The 21,947-nt window shown below is 31.5% G+C and overlaps 1 protein-coding gene and 1 long non-coding RNA gene across 2 annotated transcripts; one reads left to right on the forward strand and one right to left on the reverse strand.

The window, feature by feature from the left end:
• The first annotated feature begins 24 nt into the window (after positions 1–24).
• Positions 25–18,858, forward strand: LOC132715777 (uncharacterized). Its single transcript, XM_060698842.1, has 24 exons — positions 25–1,031; positions 1,219–1,443; positions 1,862–2,022; positions 2,479–2,706; positions 2,902–3,096; positions 3,315–3,439; positions 3,835–4,011; positions 7,328–7,483; positions 7,972–8,118; positions 8,457–8,559; positions 8,898–9,127; positions 9,356–9,601; positions 9,855–10,003; positions 10,561–10,678; positions 10,973–11,162; positions 11,651–11,775; positions 11,973–12,209; positions 12,493–12,663; positions 13,893–14,050; positions 14,927–15,641; positions 15,883–16,012; positions 16,404–16,627; positions 17,107–17,281; positions 17,534–18,858. The coding sequence occupies exons 1-24, from the start codon at positions 25–27 to the stop codon at positions 18,856–18,858; spliced, it is 6,717 nt and encodes a 2,238-aa protein (XP_060554825.1).
• A 1,478-nt stretch (positions 18,859–20,336) lies between these two features.
• On the reverse strand, positions 20,337–21,947 carry LOC132715769 (uncharacterized). Its single transcript, XR_009623730.1, has 2 exons — positions 21,760–21,947; positions 20,337–20,818 (listed from the first exon to the last, which is right to left on the reverse strand). It is a non-coding gene; the product is annotated as an uncharacterized LOC132715769 (long non-coding RNA).

Below are 21,947 nucleotides of genomic sequence, written 5' to 3' on the forward strand. Positions count from 1 at the left end.
TCATATTCTTTAAGATGCGGTTTGATGTATTATGAATATAACACCACAGTGCAATTTATTAATACAACGGATGTACAGTATACAATGTATGGAGTAAAGGGGGCAGCAACTTACACAGTTTACTTTAACGACACTTCCCCAAGTGATCATTGCAATGCCTCTGGTATGGCAAGCTGTGACATTCACCACCTTTGTCCCCAGTATGGAGTTCACCTTGTTCAAGTGACAGCAAGTAATGGATCATTTATAGAGATTGATTATATGAATATGACATGCGACAATCCGATAGTAAATATAACAATGGATATACCGTACACGGTAGCTATACCTAATGGAACGATAGATGCAAAGTTGAGGATAAAAGAGAATGACCTTTACTTGCCAAGGTTATATTGTAAGTGGAATATGGGCGATCCTATTCATCGTGAAACGTATGAGCTTGACTATAAGACAGTCACGTACGAAAATCCATATGTATTTAATTTTCAATACATTGCGTTAGGATTGCATACCATCACGATCCATTGCTGGAATCTTATAAATGAAACTCATTTGACGACAAAAATAACAGTCACCAATAAAGATTTTCTTTTTACTGGTGTGTTTGACCGATTTTACTCTCAAATGGACTCTCCTATGTATATATCCTCAATGCTTGATACAGAAATATTCAGTCGATTAGAAATTGTTGCAAGTTCTACTGAGAAAACTCATACAAATCTTTGGACAATGGACAACGTGACATTGGGACAAACGCCTCCAACCCGCCATGGTTTACTTTTTACGCGCGGACTTGTACCGGAACTCAAATATAATGTGAAGGTTCATGTCTGTTTCAAAGAAGAGCCAAACAATTGCATCTTTGAACCAACATTTACACAATTTGTGATGCCACCACCGCACGCAGAGATTGTTGGGAGTAAACGGAGAAACGTCAAGAGGGATGTTGTAACAATAGATGCAGCAACATTGTCTTACGATCCAGTTTTTCCAACATGGAAAAACCTCACATTCATTTGGTCTTGTGAAAGGTAAATTGTTTTTAATGTTTTAGTTTACCAGCAGGCTTAAATGTTTTAATCTATGAACACTAAGTCAACGGTAAAAAGTTTATGCATCGATTTTGCATTTTATTGGACTGATATATTATTAGTATAGAACGTATATTTAAGAACCTCAATCCTTAATTTGCATTTCTTTAATCATCTCTTGTTGCAGTTTTGACGCGGCTGATTTTGATGAAGCAGCTGACCTTTACACTTCTGGTTCAGGGGGAAGTTCTTGTACATACACTGACAGTGCCGGTGTTATGAATTTAAATACTAATAAAAACCCCACGAAGTCGCATTACGTTGTTACTGTCAAGGTTGACAATAATAGGGGATTGACCTCTACTTTTACGCAGGTTTTAGCTATAGAAAACAAGGAACCGCTCGTCATAGAGTAAGTTCCGTATTGTTTTATTATTGTTTTGTTCATTAACATTTAAATGTTCATATAAATTGCATGTTCCTCTACTGATATTAAAAAAAGATATTATCATCAATAAAATTAAACCTGGTTGTTCTTAGATAGTATGTACTCCAGTGACATGCTTCAGTGTATTATGAATTGAAATGGTTACTGATATAACTGCTCAATTACTTGTACACATACCAAAACAGTTTATGACCCTATGCTAATCATTCTCTGTGAAACGAAAAGCTGTTCAAAGATAGCATGATACATGTTGTTAACGCAACACATTCGAGAATATGCATTAATTGATAGCCTTTTACACACTCGAACTAACCTAATTTCTATATATACTAAATCAATTAATTATCATATTGTAAAATATATGTTATATGTTTTATTTAAGATGCAAAATAAATTGCCTGTCAAAAGTCGCGGTCAGCTCAAAACTTCAGCTATTACCAGTGCTGTCAAATAACTGCCCAGCTACTCTTTCATGGACCTTAAAGAAGTATTCTGGACTAACTTATGTCGACGTTGATATGACAAACATGGTCTCAAATGCTGGTAAATATGTTTGATATTCAGTAAATTTAAAGTTAAATAATTTCGTTATTTGATAGGGAATTACTAATATGTTAAAAACAGAGTGGTTCAGAATTTAAACAAATTAAGTGTACGAAACATTTTTGTTTTTCAAAATAAATTTGCTAATGTAATAAGTATTTTCGCTTGAGACTAACGTTTAAATCATTGCTACAGTTTCTTCTATGTGTTTTTACCACGGATACTTGCATAGAAATTGTTTACTTATTTCGTACAAAACAAATTATTGATGAACATAAATAAATAATAAGAATTACATTTATTTACAGAAATCATGCTATATAATTATATCTAAATCTAAATATTTACACCACAATGAAATAGAATATCTACTGATAATAAGTTAAGCGAGAATGAATTCAGTACTGACGTATTTTCAATCGTTTCATATATGCACTATATTGTTAACTCTTTAAGGAAACAACGCGCGATCCCTGACAATAAAGAAGAATAAGTTAGATTACGGTACATGGTATCTTGTGTCGTTAACCGTTGTTCTAGATGGCGTAACATATGGGCCAGCTTACTATGAATTTGTGACAAACAGACCACCAGAGGGCGGAACATGTACGATAATTCCCGTGAACGCAACAACTCTTATACCTTTATTGAATTTAGAGTTACAAAATACGACAGCTTCGTCAGGTATTTAAATAAATATTTTCATGATATTTAGTTTAAACGTTTTCGATTTTGTTTCTTTTTCAACTAAATGTTAAAATAAAAATCAAAACATCAGTGCTGTGAAACATTATGTATGTAATAATGTTCAGATGCCAACGTTTTCTAACAATCGTGCATTTAGTTTTGATATATATCTAGAACGAATTATGTTTACAGGGGAATACAATGTTGTGATAGCAGGAATCGACCTTTTCAACCTTACTTGTTTAAGTTGGCAAGATGAGGGGTTTACAAATGACACATTTTCAGAAACAGAGCCACTTTTCTATCTTTTCTTTCTCTCCTACGGTGAACACGATAACAATGACGATATCGAAGCTGACTATAGAAGACAACTCCTTTACTTTGACCGTAAGACCATGTTAAAATTTATAATATAGCAATTAAACAATTGAAATGCTAAAGAGTTGTTTGTTACTGATTAAATATTCCATGTATTTTTTTCCACAATAGTAATTATTATCTCCAAATATAATATGAAGTAAGATACGAGTAATCAACTAAATTTTCTGATATTTAATAAATTAACAAAGACCGAATTATGTACACGAGTTTCTTTGCATTATCAGCCGGACAAACGTCAAACTTGGTTTCGTTCCAAGTAGGCAATGCCAATGACGCATTTAAAGCAACAGTTGTACTGCGCATCACTGACGTACTCGGCGATTACACTGATGTAAAATTCAATGTTAAGGTAATTTTTGTCTTCTTCAGATTTTTAAGTTTCTCAAAATGTAGATTGTGTTTATACCAGATCACTCTTATAGAAGCTTAATGAATACATTAACAAACAATTGACCATTGCACATAAAATATGACTTACAATCATGTTTTTACACAATTATTTTGCTCCTTACAATAGAGATTCAGTTACAGTCTATACATCAAACAACAATGTATTTTAGCATTTGCAAAAACATTTATTCAAAGTTTAGAAGATTTTAATATCTATCAATGAACAAAAACATGAGCTGCCTGGACAGGTTACACGAATGTGTAGCCTGGTAAACTTTGCTGGTGTCAAAGGCCAAGGCTTAATCACATTTTGTTCCAGGAGAGTCAGAGTTAATTCCATTTTTTCTCTTCAAGTCGGAGCCGTCTCTCACAACTGCTCAGCTTGCCGATCTAAGTAATGCAGCTATGTACGTAATAACATCCGAGTACTTCGATCAATTTGATGAGGATCTGATCAAGGCCAACAGAACCTATGATTATCGAACTATTTCTAGAAAAGTCATGGATATCTCGTCTGTTTATAATGAGCTGGTAAGGAAACATATTTTGTCTATCCGATTATTGAAGATATATCTTATATTTGAGCCGCGTCACGACACAACCAACATAGTGGGTTTGCGACCAGCATGGATCCAGACCAGCTCGCGCATTCGCGCAGTCTGATCAGGATCCATGCTGTTCGCTTACCAACTCTATTACAAGTAATGAAACTGATAGCGAACAGCATGGATCCTGATCAGACTGCGCGGATGCGCAGGCTGGTCTGGATCCATGCTGGTCGCAAACGCGTTATGTTGGTTTTGTCATGACACGGCTCATTTGTCTGTTTCTATATTTCGTTACACGGGAATATTGTCTGTGCGTCTTATACACTCAGACTTGAGCCGGAAGGGAAGTTACGATCATAAAGTCACGCACATAAGTAAAATCATAAGAATGCCGAAAGTTTTAATAAAAAACCTTCTTATGAAGTGTATACGATGAATAATGAGTTAAGATAAACTAAATCGGAATAATTCAATTTCTTCTCTGCTGGTAATAATGTAATTATACGAGTAGCGTTGATACTGTTTCTGTTTAGGAATGAAATAAAATGAGTACTATCATTATGCATTTTTAAATGTGAGCATTGTGAAACTCATTATCTAAATGGATATTCATCTTGAAGGTGGAAAAACAATTTAACACATAGAAGATATTCTAGAGTTTTCTATGAATACAGGATAAATAATTTTAAGTAAGCTATAATATTTCTTCTTGTTTATTTGCAATTGTGCCAAATTGTGTAAATTAAGTATAAATCAGGAGGATATTCAAGTTTTTTTCTACAAATACAATATTTATTTTCATTGAATGGTAAGAAAAAAACAATCTCATGAGTGACGCTAGCCACAAATGTAATATGATAATTTTCATATTTATTTTGTTATGTTTATGTTTTTTGAAGGTCTTGTTGAAAAAAAGATTTTGCATAATATGTGTTGTATCTAATATTTTGATGTATTGTCTTAATAAGTTACCTCCGTTAAATAAAGAGTTTATTATTGTTAAGATGAAAGTAAATCCTGTATTTATAGAAAAAACTTGAATTTTCTGTTTATTATATACATCTTTTTCTTAATTGACATTTTAATTTGAAAAACTTTCCTTTAAATTTTTGGCAGAATTTAGAAGAAAGTAGTCCGGCAAGACATCAGTGAAAATACGGAAAATATGTTTCACTGAAATAAAAAAGTATTTTTACAGTGAAAATACATGAAATGAAAATACCCATTTTATTTCATCACTATTTCTCAATATTTCAATTATAAGAATATACTAAATTCATTTATTTATATTTTTTTCATTGGAAAAGGTAGTTATACATTCAAATATATACGTGTATTCAACCTCTATTTACTTTCAGATGTTGAGCCCTTTTTTTCAGATATTGATATGAATGTTTGTTTTCAGCTGTTAAACTTTTTGTTATATAAAGGTACAGATAAACACATGATTTGAAGTATTTATGTACAAATATGTTTACTTAGCTTTCGTTCTATCTATATAACATGATTCTTTCATACTTCAGGAAATGGGAATATTTGTATCCCATTTATCTTTAAATTTAAACGTATTTGCGTCTTGGTCAATCTTTTACGCATTCAACTTGATTGTTAACGTACTGTATTGTAAAGAGCCTGATAATGTATATTGCATAATACTCTGCTTTTATCTTTGTTAACTTTCGAACATGTCTTGATATTGATAACAGTTATTGATATTCGAACGAAAAATGTTGAAATGAGTTCTTTGTTTTGTGAACCAATGATTGGTTTTTGACAATACATTAGCAACATAACTGTATTAATTTTAACAGTTTATATATACCGTGTATGGATATATAGAGGAAGTGCATATTTACCAGTTTTATTATATCTATTATTGACCAGGTGATTGTTCCAAAGCGAAACATAGTAATTATAGATTTTGATACAAGTTGTACACATCTTTTTATTTTAGTTTTCAATTCATATAATTTTATATTTAAAATATATTTCACATGTAATGCTTATTATAAACAAATAACTAACTACTAAATATATCAAATTATCGATTACTAACAACTGTCGCAGCCACAATTGCCACATGATCTTTATTTTGTAACTGAACACAACACTTTTAAACGTTTATTTAAACATAGCAATTGCTTTTCATTTGATCAAACACAAAGCTAGTTAAGCCATATTCGCTTGCAATGCATACTAATTCACAAATAGAGAGCGCAGACAAACATACCTCAAGTCTTGTCATTTTCAATCTGATTTCCCTTTTTTCCAAAACGGAGCTAAAAACACCGCTTTGCTTCTTTAGAAATGATATAGTCATATATTGAGTATCATTAATGTATCACAATTTGACAGTTTAAATGACTTAAGATGAATTTGAGAGTATAAATTTATCGATTATAAAATGAGGACGCATCATATTATAGGTACCAATAAACCCTTGTCCTGATATGTCTAAGCAAAACATATTTGTTTTGTAATGGACACGCTTAATAATGGCACTGCAATCTACTAATATTTTAACTAATTATCACTTTCAAGCACAATGTGTTTAAGGAACATAAATTAAACATTAAAAGAGGTTTGATTATTATTCAAATTGTACTTTTCATATTCAATGATGTATTTTATATGTATTAGACTAAATGAAAAAGTAAGAAACGTGCAAATTAATTGCCGTACATAAATAGAATTTTTGACAGAAATCGAATAACTAATAACATTAAATTTGCACATGTATCGAATAAAAAACTTGAAAATGTTTTAAGTCAATGCAAACAGTAAGTATGTAATAAGAGTTAAAACAGTAAGTATGTAATAAGAGTTCATATGAACTCAAGTATTATGATCCGGAAAACACACGCCTGTTATGACAGCAGTTGTTTTCTCATTGTTACATTTATTATCATATTAACGCTGCACCTTAAATCGCTGCGCGTCAAACCATGTTTTCAAGCCAACATTTTTATCGCTTGGAGTGTTTGATATATATATTTTATTTTTTATAAACTTATAACATTTTATCTTCAGATTTCAAATTTGAACATAAATAATGAAAATAATTCTACTGATAAAAGTATTTTTACTTTAAAAATAATAGAATCGTTTCGTTTTTTTATCGCACAACTGCATCCTTTAGCTATAATAACTGATAGTATTTTCTAAGTACATCAGATATATAAAACTTGAGTTGTTTTGTTGATATATGACAGAATTATTTTCTTGTGAAAGAAAGAATGATATTTTTCATTCCCAACAAAATTTGTTATTTTTATTTTTGACTTTAATTATTTTTACAGAGTCTGAACACATCTTCCGGCATTATTTTATCACCAGATGACTTACTATCTCTTGGTTATGTTAGAACTGATGACGAAACATTACTTGGTTGGCAAGATTACTGGAAAATCATAGTGGAAGTTGTCGATACACAAACCACAGATTACCTCATTCAAGTAAAAACAAACCCTTACTGTTTGAGTATTATAAGCAATTGCGTTCATTGAACGCCGCCAGTCCTTGTTGATCTTGTTTATCATATTTTCTTGTTCCTTGCACTCGATCCATTTTATTATTTGTACTCAGTCATAGTTTAAAATTTTTTATGCGACTTGCTTATTGCCTTTGTAATTTGCATTAAGATTTACATAACCCTAACCTTTTACATAAAATCATGTCAAAGTTGATACAAAATAAGTGTAATTAACTATCTTTCACATTTTTGTTAATGTGTGTTACATTATGATACAATTTAATATAATGTATATATATTGAAAAGGTCAACAGTACACACGTTATCAGTTTGTCTTGACATTAAACCTTTATGATAAAAAAACAATACGAATACTCTTTATTTATTATAACAAATGAAGATAACATCGATTTTCCCCTCTAAAATTAAATAATGGACATATTTGTAAAGTCATTGCCTATTAATCAAAAGGTTGGCGAAAAACACGCATACATGTTGCATGCAAGTGTGATGGCCTGGCCGCCTGATAAAAGAATGACGCTTGTGGCAATTGAAACTATCAGCAGAGCTTTAAATGAATCTACGGCAATTGCTGAATATTCAAACGTTACAGCTGCGGTGAGTTGTGTTTTATGACGAATTATGCAAACAAAATAAAAGTTTTGTAGTTATTAAATTTTCTTGTATTAGCTTGTCATAGACCTGGTATATATGTAATGTCATGTTCCTAAAATATACATGCGATTCATTGAAATGTTTGTTTACACCCTTATTAACAAATGAAATTATATGTAGATATTAGATCACTGATTAGTTTTTTTTGATGTCACAAGCAACAAATCTAAGAATCATTGTATGAAAATCTTCTTGAAATGTAAAAAACGGCTTTTCTAGCTTGTGTTATTTCAATATGTCATAAAGATGTACGATAGTTGTTTATTTGTTCTAAATTTCAGATACTGAGTGCGAATTGCGCAGAAGTATTAGCCAGAAATCTAGCCCATATATCTAATGACCGTACATTTCCAAATACGGAACAGCTTTTTGCAGCTGCAAAGGGTACACCACATTTAAACACTTTTACTTTAATATTAATAAATTAATCAAATTAGTAAATAAATCAGGCTTGAACAGTGAAGTCACAGATATCGTTAAGTGTAATGATATCAATTTAGTAAAATAAAACATTATCATTGACATGTCACTTTAGGTTATACAACAGTTTCAATTTTGTTTCTGTTTAGCAGCCTTTGTCAATAATTTTAAGACAGTCCAAATAGTAAACATCCAAGTTCAGTGTGCTATGACCCCGTCGGGCTCGTGCGGACTCAAATGGGGGGGGGGGGTTGTCTTTATCTTATTCTGACTTTGATGTTCGTTATGATTTTAAATTTCAGGTGTGATTGATTTGATACAAAATTTGTTAGGGATTTTACAGACAGTTCTAACACCAAACCTTCCACAGGACCCGACCGTTGATGAAATGAGAAAGTACCTCGAATACATCAGTATATTCAAAACAACAGAAGAGGTTTTAAACGCCCCATTAAGTCTTCAAGAACAAACTTTTCTTGCACAAAAGCAGTTACAAAAGTATCATCTGCAGAAGTATATAAAGTCAGAAGCGGTAAGCATAAGACTCAATACTTTAAAACCTGAGTAGCATAACATAACATAGAAGTACGAACAATTATTGCTAGTTTTACATGTTATCATGTAGAAATTAAGGAATCAGTATATAAGCAAAATTATAGCAGCACTCATTGAATGTGTTATAGTAATACTTACTTATTAAAAAAGAGTGTTTTTATGTGACATTTACACTGAGTATTTATTGTGTAATTATTTATTACAGTCAAAGAAGGCTCTCCCTCATTTGACACTGGCTTTACAAAATCTTACATATGTTCTGATGCGACTATCGGCGTTGGGCGAACAGGAAATGTTCCTGGAGAATAATTTTCTATACATTTCCGTAGAGATAAAACCTGCGTACGCTCTTGTTGGAAAAACTATTTCTAGACCTCGTGTTGAACTGGAACTGAATGAGTTGATAGAAGACACTCCTGAAGCTTGCAACTCAAGCGAGGTTCAATTTAGGGTGCGTTTTGTTTTTCATTTATAATTAATTTAATATTTTAAAATACTCTCACGAATACTCTCAACATGTACAATTTGGTTAAGTACAATAAATTAAAAATATTATGTCATGTCATTTTGATTAATCTTTCTATATCTAAAGTTTTTCTTCTTGTAAATGTTTAAGGTTACATGAAAAATTGTCAATAAATCAAATATGATTCCCAACATGCGACTAAGTTATTTGAAAAGCAAATGCTATCTTTTTTTTACAGACAATAGTATTTAAGAAGAATCCCTATTTCTGGGGTCAATTTGCTGACCGGATAACCTCATACGTCCCCGTGTTTGAAATTGATGGAGCTACTTTTGGAAGTGATACGATTACATACAGACTTCAGAATGAAATAGAAGCCAGTTGCAAGTATGACTGATTTCTTTGTATAGCGATAGAAATGAATATATATATTTGATGGACAAACCTGATCATAACCCATATTATAGAAGACAGAAATGACAATTACAAAAAGCATATGAGATTTCTGCACATGAATTTTCAAATTAGAAAATTGTGAACTCATCAGCTATTTTCTATTTTTTATCAATGAAATGATACATTTAAATTTGCTAACATATTTCAAGTGACTATAACCAAAATGCTACACAAACGTTAATTTATCGACATATCTTTCCTGTATCAGGGCTATAATGCTTTGCATTATTATATAAATTTGCTGGCATGCGCCTAGTGACCAAGATACAATTGCTTTATATGTATAAATTTCTAAAATGTATTAAAATGCTTCAAATGCTTTACATGTGATTGCGTGTTTTACAGTGTCAAGGATTCAAAAGTTAAACATACATGTATATAAAATTGCTTACCTTGCTTTCACGCGCTCAGTAATAAGGATCCAAATACTGTTTACGAGAATCACGATTTAAATACTAAATATATTACATTGCTGACATATTTTACAGTGACCAGGATCCCACATACGAAGAAGATGACCCAGACAAGATGATTTATATATTGTTTGACAGACAGCATGCAGAAGACGATATTCTGATATTCGTCAGACCTAATACCAGTGAACTGGTTAGATATTTAAAAACACAAATAAGAATGTATAAAGTTTAACATGCACAGGCATTTGCAAAATATGGACGTCACTCGCGTTTTTATTTGAACGTTTTTGAAACGTCAACAATATATTTACTAAATATTTACTTGTTATGCAGAAAATAAGTGGGCATTTTTAAAGTTACAGGTTAAACATGCAATTAGCATCTTTTCGATCAATAAATGCTAATGAAAATGTAGCGATATAATCTTGTTGTATTTTTATATAAAATATAAATACAGTACAATTTTAATAATTGAAACATGTAGGTGTACGAACTGTATTTCAACAAGAACGAGAAGCCAAAAGTTGCCGAAGATGTATATACTTATTCTACTAAGATGCAAAAGAACGAAGATGATCAGACATGGAATATCGAAGATGGTTATAAATTGCTAATTAAATCAAGTGAATATTCGGAAACTGGGAAAATATGGATAGCCCTAAGACCTTTGCTTGGTAAAATCACTATAATCATCAATCGGATTTTTAACTTTATAATCATAATTAAATTGGTTAAATAGTAAAAACTATATTAAGAACCTTTTCAAAAATGTAATTTTGTATTTTCAAAAGTGTTGTTTGTTATACCCCTGCAAACAAGTTTGAAATGGATATACTAGAGTCAGCTTTTCCCTGTTTTATTATGTCCGCAGTTGTAAATTGGCCAAAATAAAAAAACTATTCAAAAATTAGTATGAAGGGGTATCCTTGCCTGAATGTGGTAGTTCTTGTTTTGGTCATCAATTATTCCTATGTACATATACCATCCGTTTGTTAGTTCTCATTCCAATTTGCTTTAAAAACTAACAGGAAAACGTTCTTACATCAAAGTAAGTGTTCATCTGATTAAATTAAAGGTTAATAAAACAGTATTATGTGTAATAAATATGCATAATTTTTAGTTGTTTATCGTATTTAGAAATAACTATGAATACAAATTTCAGAAAATTCTGGCGATTTATCTCTTCTAACAAGAAAATTTTGTGCGAATGTAACGAGTGTTAAATGCTTGGCCTGGAGAGAAGAATATTCTACAAATGAATTCTTTTGGGACAAAGACTTATGCGAGGTAAATCATTACGTTTACGTCTCACATCATCATCACTCTTAAGAATGTTATCATAGCATACGAATATTTCATTTACTTTAAAATGATATTCTTTTTACAAAAGCACACACTCTAATTAATCGTGTCTATAATAAAATGAAGAAAGTAACCAGCTTTATTACAACTTTATAGTAATTTGTCTATCTTTTAAATTTTAGGTTTCGCTTTCAAGCACGCGTTCGGAAACTTACTGTACTTGCAAAAATACTGGGGATACTATGACAGTTGGCACAACATTTTACGTACCATTTAACAAAGTTGACTTTAAAACGCTTGACTCTATAAGTGATGTGATGGGACGGTCACCGGTCATTGGTATGATGATTGCGACAGTGGTTGTTTATATCATGTTTGTGTTTTGGGCATGGAGGGAAGACATGAAGGATCAGTATAAGGTAAATCATTTCTACTGATATTGTTACTTAACGTATCATGTCCTTGTTACCTCTTGTGAAATAAATCTTATTAGTTCACGTAAAATGCTGGAAAACAAGAAGAACTATATTACTCGAAGAGATCAAATGGTGTACATTGAATTTCATTGACAATATGGTTTCAAATTATGTCTTTAACTTCTGATTAACTTATTTTGACCCATTATGTTAATGTTTTTAGTTAATTTAATTTTTATAATAATTAGAAATCAACATCTTTTTCAAATATATTTTACTTTTACAGTGGTCGTATTCCTTAATGATAGATAACGATATTGCTGATAGTTATTTCTACATTGTCCGAGTGTTTACTGGTCTACGGACAGGGGCAGGGACACAGTCAAAGATTGGATTTGTCCTTGTTGGTGAAGATGGTGATACAAATATAAGGATTCTTGACGATGATAGTCATATTGTAAGTTAACAACAATGAATAATACATGTATATGCTTCAACGAATTTCAAATCGGCCGTTATATAACATATGATATTTTTCGAGCTTAGTAATCAATAAATCTAAAATATGGTTGTTTTAGTTTAATACACACTAACCTCCCGGTTGCATAAAAGGAAATATGTATTTCTGTCTAAAATTATCCATGATAAACGACACATACGTAAATATCTTAGCAGGGACTTCCCTCGGGCACGGATTGGCAGTCGTCAAATGGTACAAATGCTTTCTTTGAAAAACATTTAACGTTCCAAAAATAAGCTTTACGGAATGCCCTAAACCGTCGGAATTATTCTGGTCGACGTCTTGAGTGTGAGTTGAGTGTGTCCAGCTGCTTTTACAAAATTTCAAGGATCTTACGCCTGATTTATATTACTATTATGTTTTTCCAAAAAACACAAAAGTTCACAGAGCATAATATGTGTACTAATATGGACAAAATGGCTTGATACTATGTATTAAAAAAATCAAATATGACATAGTTTTATTTTGCAGTTTTGCTTTAAGGCTAATCATATACACCTGCTTTTGTGTGTATGTTGCCATTAATAACAAAATAGCAACGCTGTCTATTTTACATATGAGCAAAGAATGAACTCATGCGCGTATTTTTTTATTCATATTTTGCTCTAACAACTATCAGATATTATAACATTAGGTGGCCAATTACCAATTTGTTTAAGTGATTTAAATACAAGGATATATGTAATCACAACAATGTGGACGATTTTTTCTATGCTTATGTCATAAATTTATGTTCTTCGTTTCAATGCAGTACCAAATAATACATCATTTCTTTCATGACATCACTAATTCAATAAGAGTCTGAAAAGATATGAATACTTATAATATTCAAATAAACTAACAGTGTAACCAAGCACACACGTGTGATATGTGATAACTATATCGCCGCACGATCAGATATACTCTATATATATCACGATTTAAGGCAGTTGATGACGGAATAAAGAATAACTTATGTATTAAAAACAGACGTTATCTTATTTAGCTGATACCTTTTCACAAATTGAACTCTTTTATACTATGAATCAGAAACATATACTCTTACTATTCTCTCTCAAAATCTTGCTTTATTTGTAAAACCAACAAAAATAAATTACAATTCATTGAGTGCGTTTTTCGTAGACCGTTACAAACAAAAGACAGTACTATTGATTATATTTTTTCAGGGCTTTGAGCGAGGAAGTATACGTACTTTTGTGATGAGTTCACGTAGACATCTCGGTGAACTAATATGTTTACGAATATGGCACGACGATTCCGGAGGAAATAACTCATCGTGGTATCTAAATAAAATAAACGTCACAGATCTAGTTGATGGAAAAAGGTAATATTTTGTGTTTATCCTTCACTCGCTGTATTTCGTAAATGAATTAGTTCATTCTCTAGTTTTGTAACTGAATTGTCCATTGTCAGTTTTGGAGATGTGATGATTAAGATTTAAAGTTAATCATCCAACAGTATTGAGACATGGCTAATCACTAACTGGTTCCAGCATGTGAAGAATTAAAAAAAGCCTTTCATATATTATTATTATTATTATTTGTATCTATAAACATATAAAAAGCAGTTTCTTGTCAGAATTATTATAATTTTATAAATATGAATGAATGATTTATAAAGAAAAGGAAACTTACTTAGTAAAACTTGTTTAAATTAAATGACGTATTTGAGTTACCATTAGAAAATATTTTTACGGGTGCATATTAATAGATAGAAGTCCGGTAGATATTATATTTTTGCATTTTCTGTTTTTTTTTTTCATATCAAGTGAACCACATTTTTAATGAACAAAAACGAAATGAGCAATGGTTTCTATTGGCTTATTATTCCACAGTATTTACAGGTAGTTTCAGAGTAGGGAAAGACAGACACAAAATCAACCGAATAAGCTAAACCATTTTAATGTCTATTAACTGTTTCGTTGATGTCGTAAATGATATCGTCATTTAGTTGTATGCTAGTGATTAAGGTGTTCGCTTCTTCTCTATCGAATCTAAGAATAACACTCAATCAATCAATCAATCAGTCTATTGATCGTTCAATAAGTCAATAATCAACTTAAAACTGCATAGACTTATCTGCTTATATTACGGTCAATTTGGCTACTTGAAAAGTGTACAATTAAGCTTGCAGTTCTTCAATGGAATAGTATAATTATTCAGTTATAATATTTAAATTCATTCCTATCATTTATTTGTAGGTACACCTTTATTTGTAACTCCTGGTTCGATTTTGACAGCGGTGATAATCGAGTTGACCGGGTGCTTAATGCCCAACATTACGAGGATGTTCGCTCCTACCAGGACTTGATAGCTTATACAATAGCAGAACATCATCTCTGGCTGTCCGTATCTGTACGTCCGATTCAGAGTAATTTCACACGTGTCCAACGACTCTCATGTCTACTTGGTCTAATCTATTTGACAATGATCATTTGCACAATGATTGTCGAGATACCGGATGACACCACAACGATTTATCAAGCCGTAATTGGTCCCTTCCGGTTCTCGATGGAGAATTTTGAGGCAGCACTTATAGCAGTGACTGTAGCGTCAGTTATCATCATTATTGTTTCAGTCTTTTTTAGGAATGCTGAAAATGAGGAGAAGGGTCCTCATGTGGATTCGTTTATGAACAAAACATATCGAAAAGTAAATGATAAGATAAAATTGGACAAGTCTGTTCTTTCTAGAAGATACTGGCCTCCAGCAGAAGAAGCTGTAGATCACAATTATTTTTTCTTGCCTCATTTTTGCATATATGTCGGTTGGACTGTCCTCCTTATGGCTTTGATAGTAGCAACATTTCTTCTGGTATCATTTAGCTCAGACTGGGCACTTGTTAAATCAGAGGAATGGATGACAGCCGTGTTTGTGTCCTTTCTGGCGTCGGTCATCATAATTGAAGGTGCAAAGGTAAATTCAAGATCAAAATTCTTAATATTTGAAACTTGTCTTCTCTTGCATTCAGTTTACGGTAACATTTTTATGTGGCAAAGATTAATTTTATTTTTCTTTCATTCAAATGTATTGTGTATAAAACGAGATTTCAGATATCGTTTTAAATAAGGTTCCGGTATTATGTAGTCAAAGAAACACTTTATACAGAATTTTAGGAACAATTGCCATAGACTAATTAAACACGTATTTGTTTCAGATTGTCATAATAATACTAGTGTACGCCCTGATGTGTCAGAGAGCCTACGAACCTATTGAACCCTATATAGACATCGACAGACTTGAGGAAATAGCTAGATATAATTCTGCAACACTAGTTATTGGACCACGTATGTACAAACTGTTTTTGTTTTGGTATTTTTCTTCAAATACTGAGCTTTTTTTTGGTAATTTTCTTCAAATACTGAGCTCATCATGGTTTGATTCATTAGAAGGAATTTATAAATGTAAAATATCAAATAAATAACGCCTTGAAATAATATCCGAATGTATCAATTTGAAGTGGAAGTAAAATATGTCGATATGTCGTCGACATATAAGCCATTAAAATTATAAATGCTCAAGGACAAAAAGTTATATAGAAACGAATGCACAGTGTAATAATGTACTGAAATGTTCAGATTGTATGCTCTAGTATTTATATTTAATTGTAAATATCGTACGACAGTTTACTCAAATAAACAAATCCTCATATAAAATATTTTTATTCTGCTATTTTAGAATACAGCAACGTATTGTATAAACCCGAAAACCCAAGTAAAGAGACCCTGACTGAGAATAAAGTCAAACGAATTCGGAACCACCAACTGTTGAAGATTGTTTCCCAACTTGTCTTGTATAGCGCTCTATTGTATATGGTATACACAATAAGCTACGAGAGTAGAGACCCGCGGTCATTCTACTTGAAAAATCACGTCGAGCAGATGTTTCATTTCACGTCGGAGGTTTGTGTGTATAACGATTGAAAAAAATCAACAGTTAATGAATTCTATATCTTTAGCTAATCACAGACATGATGTTTTAAAGGTTTAATGTAGACCTTCGATGTTTTTAATATTATAGTTTAACGGTCTCCAGGGAATCTAATGACTATATGGGATTTGTCTGTGATAAAGTATTTTTATTTTCTTGGAACATCGGCTTGAAATAAAAAGTTTCTATGATGACGAAACTATCCGCTACAAATACATGTTACTTAAATATTTATTGTGAAAACTTACCATCATTGAGCTTTTTTTTTTGTTTAATAAAAACATATTTAACATATTTGTAACTATATTATTTGAAGACCCATTTAGAATAAAGCAAAAGCCGTGTCGCGATATTTTTTTGCATTTTAGTATTGATTTTTTTATATAATAATGCCAAACATTTTCTGTTTTATCAGTTGTTATATAAAAATAAGATTTTCATATATATTTAGGTAACGGATTTGGAATCTTACACAAAATGGCTGAAGGGGACATTCATTGATGCATATTTTTCGAAATCTTTCTTCGGTGCCGATTATGTAGGACACGAAAATAGAATTTTTATGGAGGATCTAACCAATCTACGTGTTGGACCGGCACGGTTGAGACAGTTGCGGATTATACAAGGTAAAAAATAAATATTAGATTTCGTTCCACAGTACATTCTTGTCAGTCAGCTTCATTATGTCACCAACATTAATGATTAAGTATCTGATTCTGTTATTTTTTTAAGACGTAAAAAAAACAGTTCAAATTTTCAAGACTCATTATCTCGTTGTTGTATGCTTACAACTCGTAGCCAATATCAAAATGATAAAGTACTCGTACCTATTAAACTTGCAGAAAGGCGGATACTGGCAATTTTATGTTATTTTACAGAGGACTGTATTGGCCCGTTGGGAGTAAATTTGACATGTCACAATAAATATGAGGACGACAAGAAAGAATCGCAAGATTTTTGTCTAGGATGGAAAAAACAGCCATGTCCTGTAGCAGAGAAGTCTACTTATTTCTCTTCCACAGCATGGGAATTTACATCTGCTAAAGAAGTATGGGGGTTTCCAACTGTAGCCCAATATTGTACGTATGGAGGCGGTGGCTATTTTATGAAACTGGATGTAAACAGAGATGTTTGCGTAATCATATTTGACGAGTTAGTACAGTTTCAATGGTTTGATATACAAACAAGAGCAGTCATTCTTGAGTTTACTTTATATAATGCAAATACAAATTTGTTTGTTTATTCAAAATTTGTGGGCGAGTTTCCGGAAGTCGGAGGTTTCTTGCCTTATATTGACATTCAAGTATTCAGACTTTTCTTGAATTCAGGATCCGAAGGGGACTTTCTCTTATTTTTACAATTTTTCTTTTTTCTATTTGTCATAGCTGCGACATTTGCTATGGCTTACCAAGTGTTTACAGACGTGAAAGCATTTTTCAGATCCGTTTGGAATTGTTTGGATGTTCTTGCGTTATTAATGAGTTACACTACCATTTCGATTTTCCTTTACAAAATAACAATAATACAGAAAACAATTGAACAGTTCGAGTCAGACAAAAACGCCTATGTTGGATTTGAAAACCTCGCTTTTTATGACTTCATCACAAACACTTCATATGGTGTTTTAGTATTCCTACTTTCCGTTAGAGTGTCTCGTATTCTTGGTTATAGTGGAAAGATTAACGAGATGGCGGCTGTGATATCGAATGCTGCGAATGATTTATACGGATTTCTTCTAATCTTTGGAATTTCTTATTTTGCTTACGTTATTTGCGGTACACTTTTGTTTGGGAAAGAGCAGGAAAAATATAAAGACGTGTTTCAAACATACGGCACTTTAACTGAGGCTATAATTGGGAAGAATAGAGTATCAAATATTCTAACAGCAAAACCAGGATTCGCTGAATTTTACTATTTCACGTTTGTATTGTTCGTTTTAATGACCCTTGCAACAATGGCAGCCGCCATTCTGAACTTCAGCATTTCTACGGTTCGGAAAGAACACCAGAAGCTAGCTCCAACAAATATAATTGAGGTTATATTTGACAGACTTGGAATGTTAGTGAGGAAACTAAAGCCGGCTAAAAAGAATGAAAGTAAGGAAACATATGTTTTGTATGAACTATTCAATATAAGTATTATTTATTTGTGCCGTTTTTGGATTGGACAGAGTCTGCAATTTTGTAATTTTGTATTGCTGTAACTTGTTGAATGTAGAATTTTAGAGTAATGTTCTCGTTTGAAAAATAATGTGTTATTCAGGCGAAGTATTAAAATATTCCGTTGATCAGAGTAAATGCATGCTGATTGATTTGAATACATGTAAATGATTTGAAAAGTGGACTAGAATTGTTAAAGCTTAATTCAAATATCACATTTTGCTCAAAGTATTTCTACTCATAATGTAATTTTTCAGAATTAAAATTGTCTTATTCTGTTGATAATATTGATATCATATAAGTCGTTTACTTTATCTAATTTACGATGTTTACTAATATTCTTTTATCTATAAATCTAATGATTGCGTGGAAAATCAAACATATTTATGCGTCTGTTAAAGAGTAATACGTTTAAAAAATAATTGTTCATTGTTAGGCAAAAACAAGCCGGAAAGAAGAGACTCTGATGCTGAATTGAATGACATTCTGTCTGATTTACGAGTTTTTATTCATGGACTGAGATCAAAAGGTGGAAAAACAAAAGTAAGCTGTGAAGTTTTCCTGGGTGCATGTTACGATCACCGAAGCCTTTTAGTTATCAATGATTAAAATGCTTATTTATAGTTCCTACATTTATTGACGAAGGAATTCAAAAGTTTACATAAGAGCTTTTTCTTAGAGAATTTGCCGATCTGTTACATGTATAACGTATTGTATAATTATTTAAGAGAGGTAACTCCAAGTACCTGACATTTGTATCTTATTGAATGACTTCCCCTTTTTATTATTACTTCAGTTTCTACGAATTTTGTGTTGGAATCTATAATCTTATTGAAACTGTCTTGAACTCACGTGGCCAGCAATCTCTAGATAACTAGTATGACGCGTTAGCCTTTCGGCCACGCCGCCACACATTCCTTATTCATGATTATATTTTTTTCGTAAACAGAACTCGTTCTGTCGTTTGCTCAAAATGGTTATGCTCATAAAGAGGATATTCAATTTTTTTTCTATAAATGCAGGATTTATTTTTAACGAGTGGTATGAAACTAAATATTTCGTGAGTGACAGTAGCATAGGGTGAAATATGATTATTTTCATAGCACTTGCATGATGGAAATAAATCCTTTATTTTTAAGAAAAATAAGTATAGGCTGAATTTAAAATGAAGTAGTCTAGCAAGACACCAGTAAAATTACGGAAAATATGTTTCACTGCAGTGAAAATAAATGCTTACACTGAAAATACGAAAAAAACGAAAATACGCATTTTATTTCATTAATTATTATATATATTGCATTAAGTATTAAAAAAAAGATTTATCGAGGGAGTGGGAACTGCATTTTATTATATTTTTATATTAGAAATTATTTTCATTTCAGTCAAGTGACAAATACAGGTTAACTGAGAATCAGGATGAAGATACAAGAAAACCATAGCCTGTTTGATCGCGAATATATTGACATCGAAATTATAATAATACCATTTTCCTTTTTTGTTTGACTAAAACCAAAAAAGATAGTTGTTTTCACAGATCGATTTTCTGATTGTATTTATTATTGTGATATAAATTTATTGAAAGAACTGTTTGATTCTTACATATACATGTATGTGTGTTAAAAACATTGTACATCAACATTTTATATTCTTTAAGCTTAAATTTTCTTCGTCATTTAATATAAAAATAAGAATTTCTTCGAAACTAATGTTGGGCTTGCCCGGTTAGATATTTCGTCTTTTCAATGATCTCTCCAATATTGTTACTATAATACCAACAGTATTCTGTTTGATTAGATTGCATATACTGTATTTTGTTTAAATCCTATCACTGTATGAACTGAGGAATGAATTGAAGATCATCCCTGTAACAATTGAAGATCATCACTGTAACAATTGAAGATCATCACTGCACCAATTGAAGAACAATATTGTACCAACTGAAGAGCAATATTGTACCCAAATGATGATCATCTCTGGAAGTCCTCTCGCAATTATGAAAGCAGCCTGAAAAAGATAAATTTGTTACCCTAATTGTTTAAAACTGAAATATTGTTTGTTATTTGTTTTAATTAAAGCATGTTGCTCTATGAATTAATGTTTCTGTATATTGCTGTGATAACTAATGCTCATCCTGGTGATATAATATTGTTATAATTTATTGTTATTCATATGTTTTGGTTTTATTAAAAACTCAACTACAACGTTAACTGTTGAACAAATTTACTGCGTCAACTAAATATATTCTTGTATCAAAGTTTTTGTAACAACTGTCAAACAATCAAGTTTGTGAAAAGTAGTTTTAACATAAAAAATATTGAAACTGGATAGGGAATGAACAGATTTGTAGCTTTATAGATACGTTTATAATAGTGAACTCTACCACTTTTTGTATATATAATACATTCAAATTTTCATCTTGAATATGAATACTTTACATTTCTTTAAATATTGATATATCTTTTTGTAAAGTTTGATTTCTTGCAGATTAATTTTACTCACTAGGTGGGTGTCGATTCAAGACTTTAAAGTTTAAATAATGCCAATCACATTTATGCACGAAGTCTGATTATTACTTCAAAAGCAACAACAAAAACAAACATTTACAAAAGAAAATACCACCAGGCAAGATGTGGTACACGGTTTCTTACTATTTTGAAGATAATGATTCAATTTTTGCTTTTACAAGCGCTAATAAGGCAGTTAACAAAAATTCGTATGTCAATCATTTGTAAGATATATGCAATTTGAAAGAAAACTGTTGTTATTTCAAAAAATAATAAAAGTAAACAGTTTTTTACTCAGCATAAATAAAGGTCTTTTCTTGTACGTTGTATAGGAATTTTGTTGTTTTTACTTTGTCATACATTTTCCCCTTGAAAAGTAATCATCATACTAATGTTTAAAAATACCTTTATTATTGCTAGACAATATGTTCGTTGTTATACCTGGAGCGTATTTATCTTGCTATGGCACTTGCCCACACCTCTATTGATTCGGATACCATTATCTAAATCGGATTCGGTCATGTAACCGCTCCTATCTGGAATAATACGCAAAGAGCACACGAGGACTCCCTTCGCCATTAGACCTTCGTTCTGTTGGTTTGACTTTAAACCAACACAGTCTGCACACA

This window comes from Ruditapes philippinarum, unplaced genomic scaffold (assembly GCF_026571515.1).
Source record: "Ruditapes philippinarum isolate M1 unplaced genomic scaffold, ASM2657151v2 ctg947_1_1_1_1, whole genome shotgun sequence".
In the NCBI taxonomy this organism is placed as follows: domain Eukaryota; kingdom Metazoa; phylum Mollusca; class Bivalvia; order Venerida; family Veneridae; genus Ruditapes; species Ruditapes philippinarum.

Bases quoted from the DNA above. Each gene is read 5' to 3' on its own strand.
- LOC132715777 (XM_060698842.1), top strand. From the start codon at position 25: ATGTATTATGAATATAACACCACAGTGCAATTTATTAATACAACGGAT. The intron at 9,602-9,854 runs GTGCGTTTTGTT...TTTTTTTTACAG, and splicing joins CAAGCGAGGTTCAATTTAGG to ACAATAGTATTTAAGAAGAA. The intron at 15,642-15,882 runs GTAAATTCAAGA...TATTTGTTTCAG, and splicing joins TCATAATTGAAGGTGCAAAG to ATTGTCATAATAATACTAGT.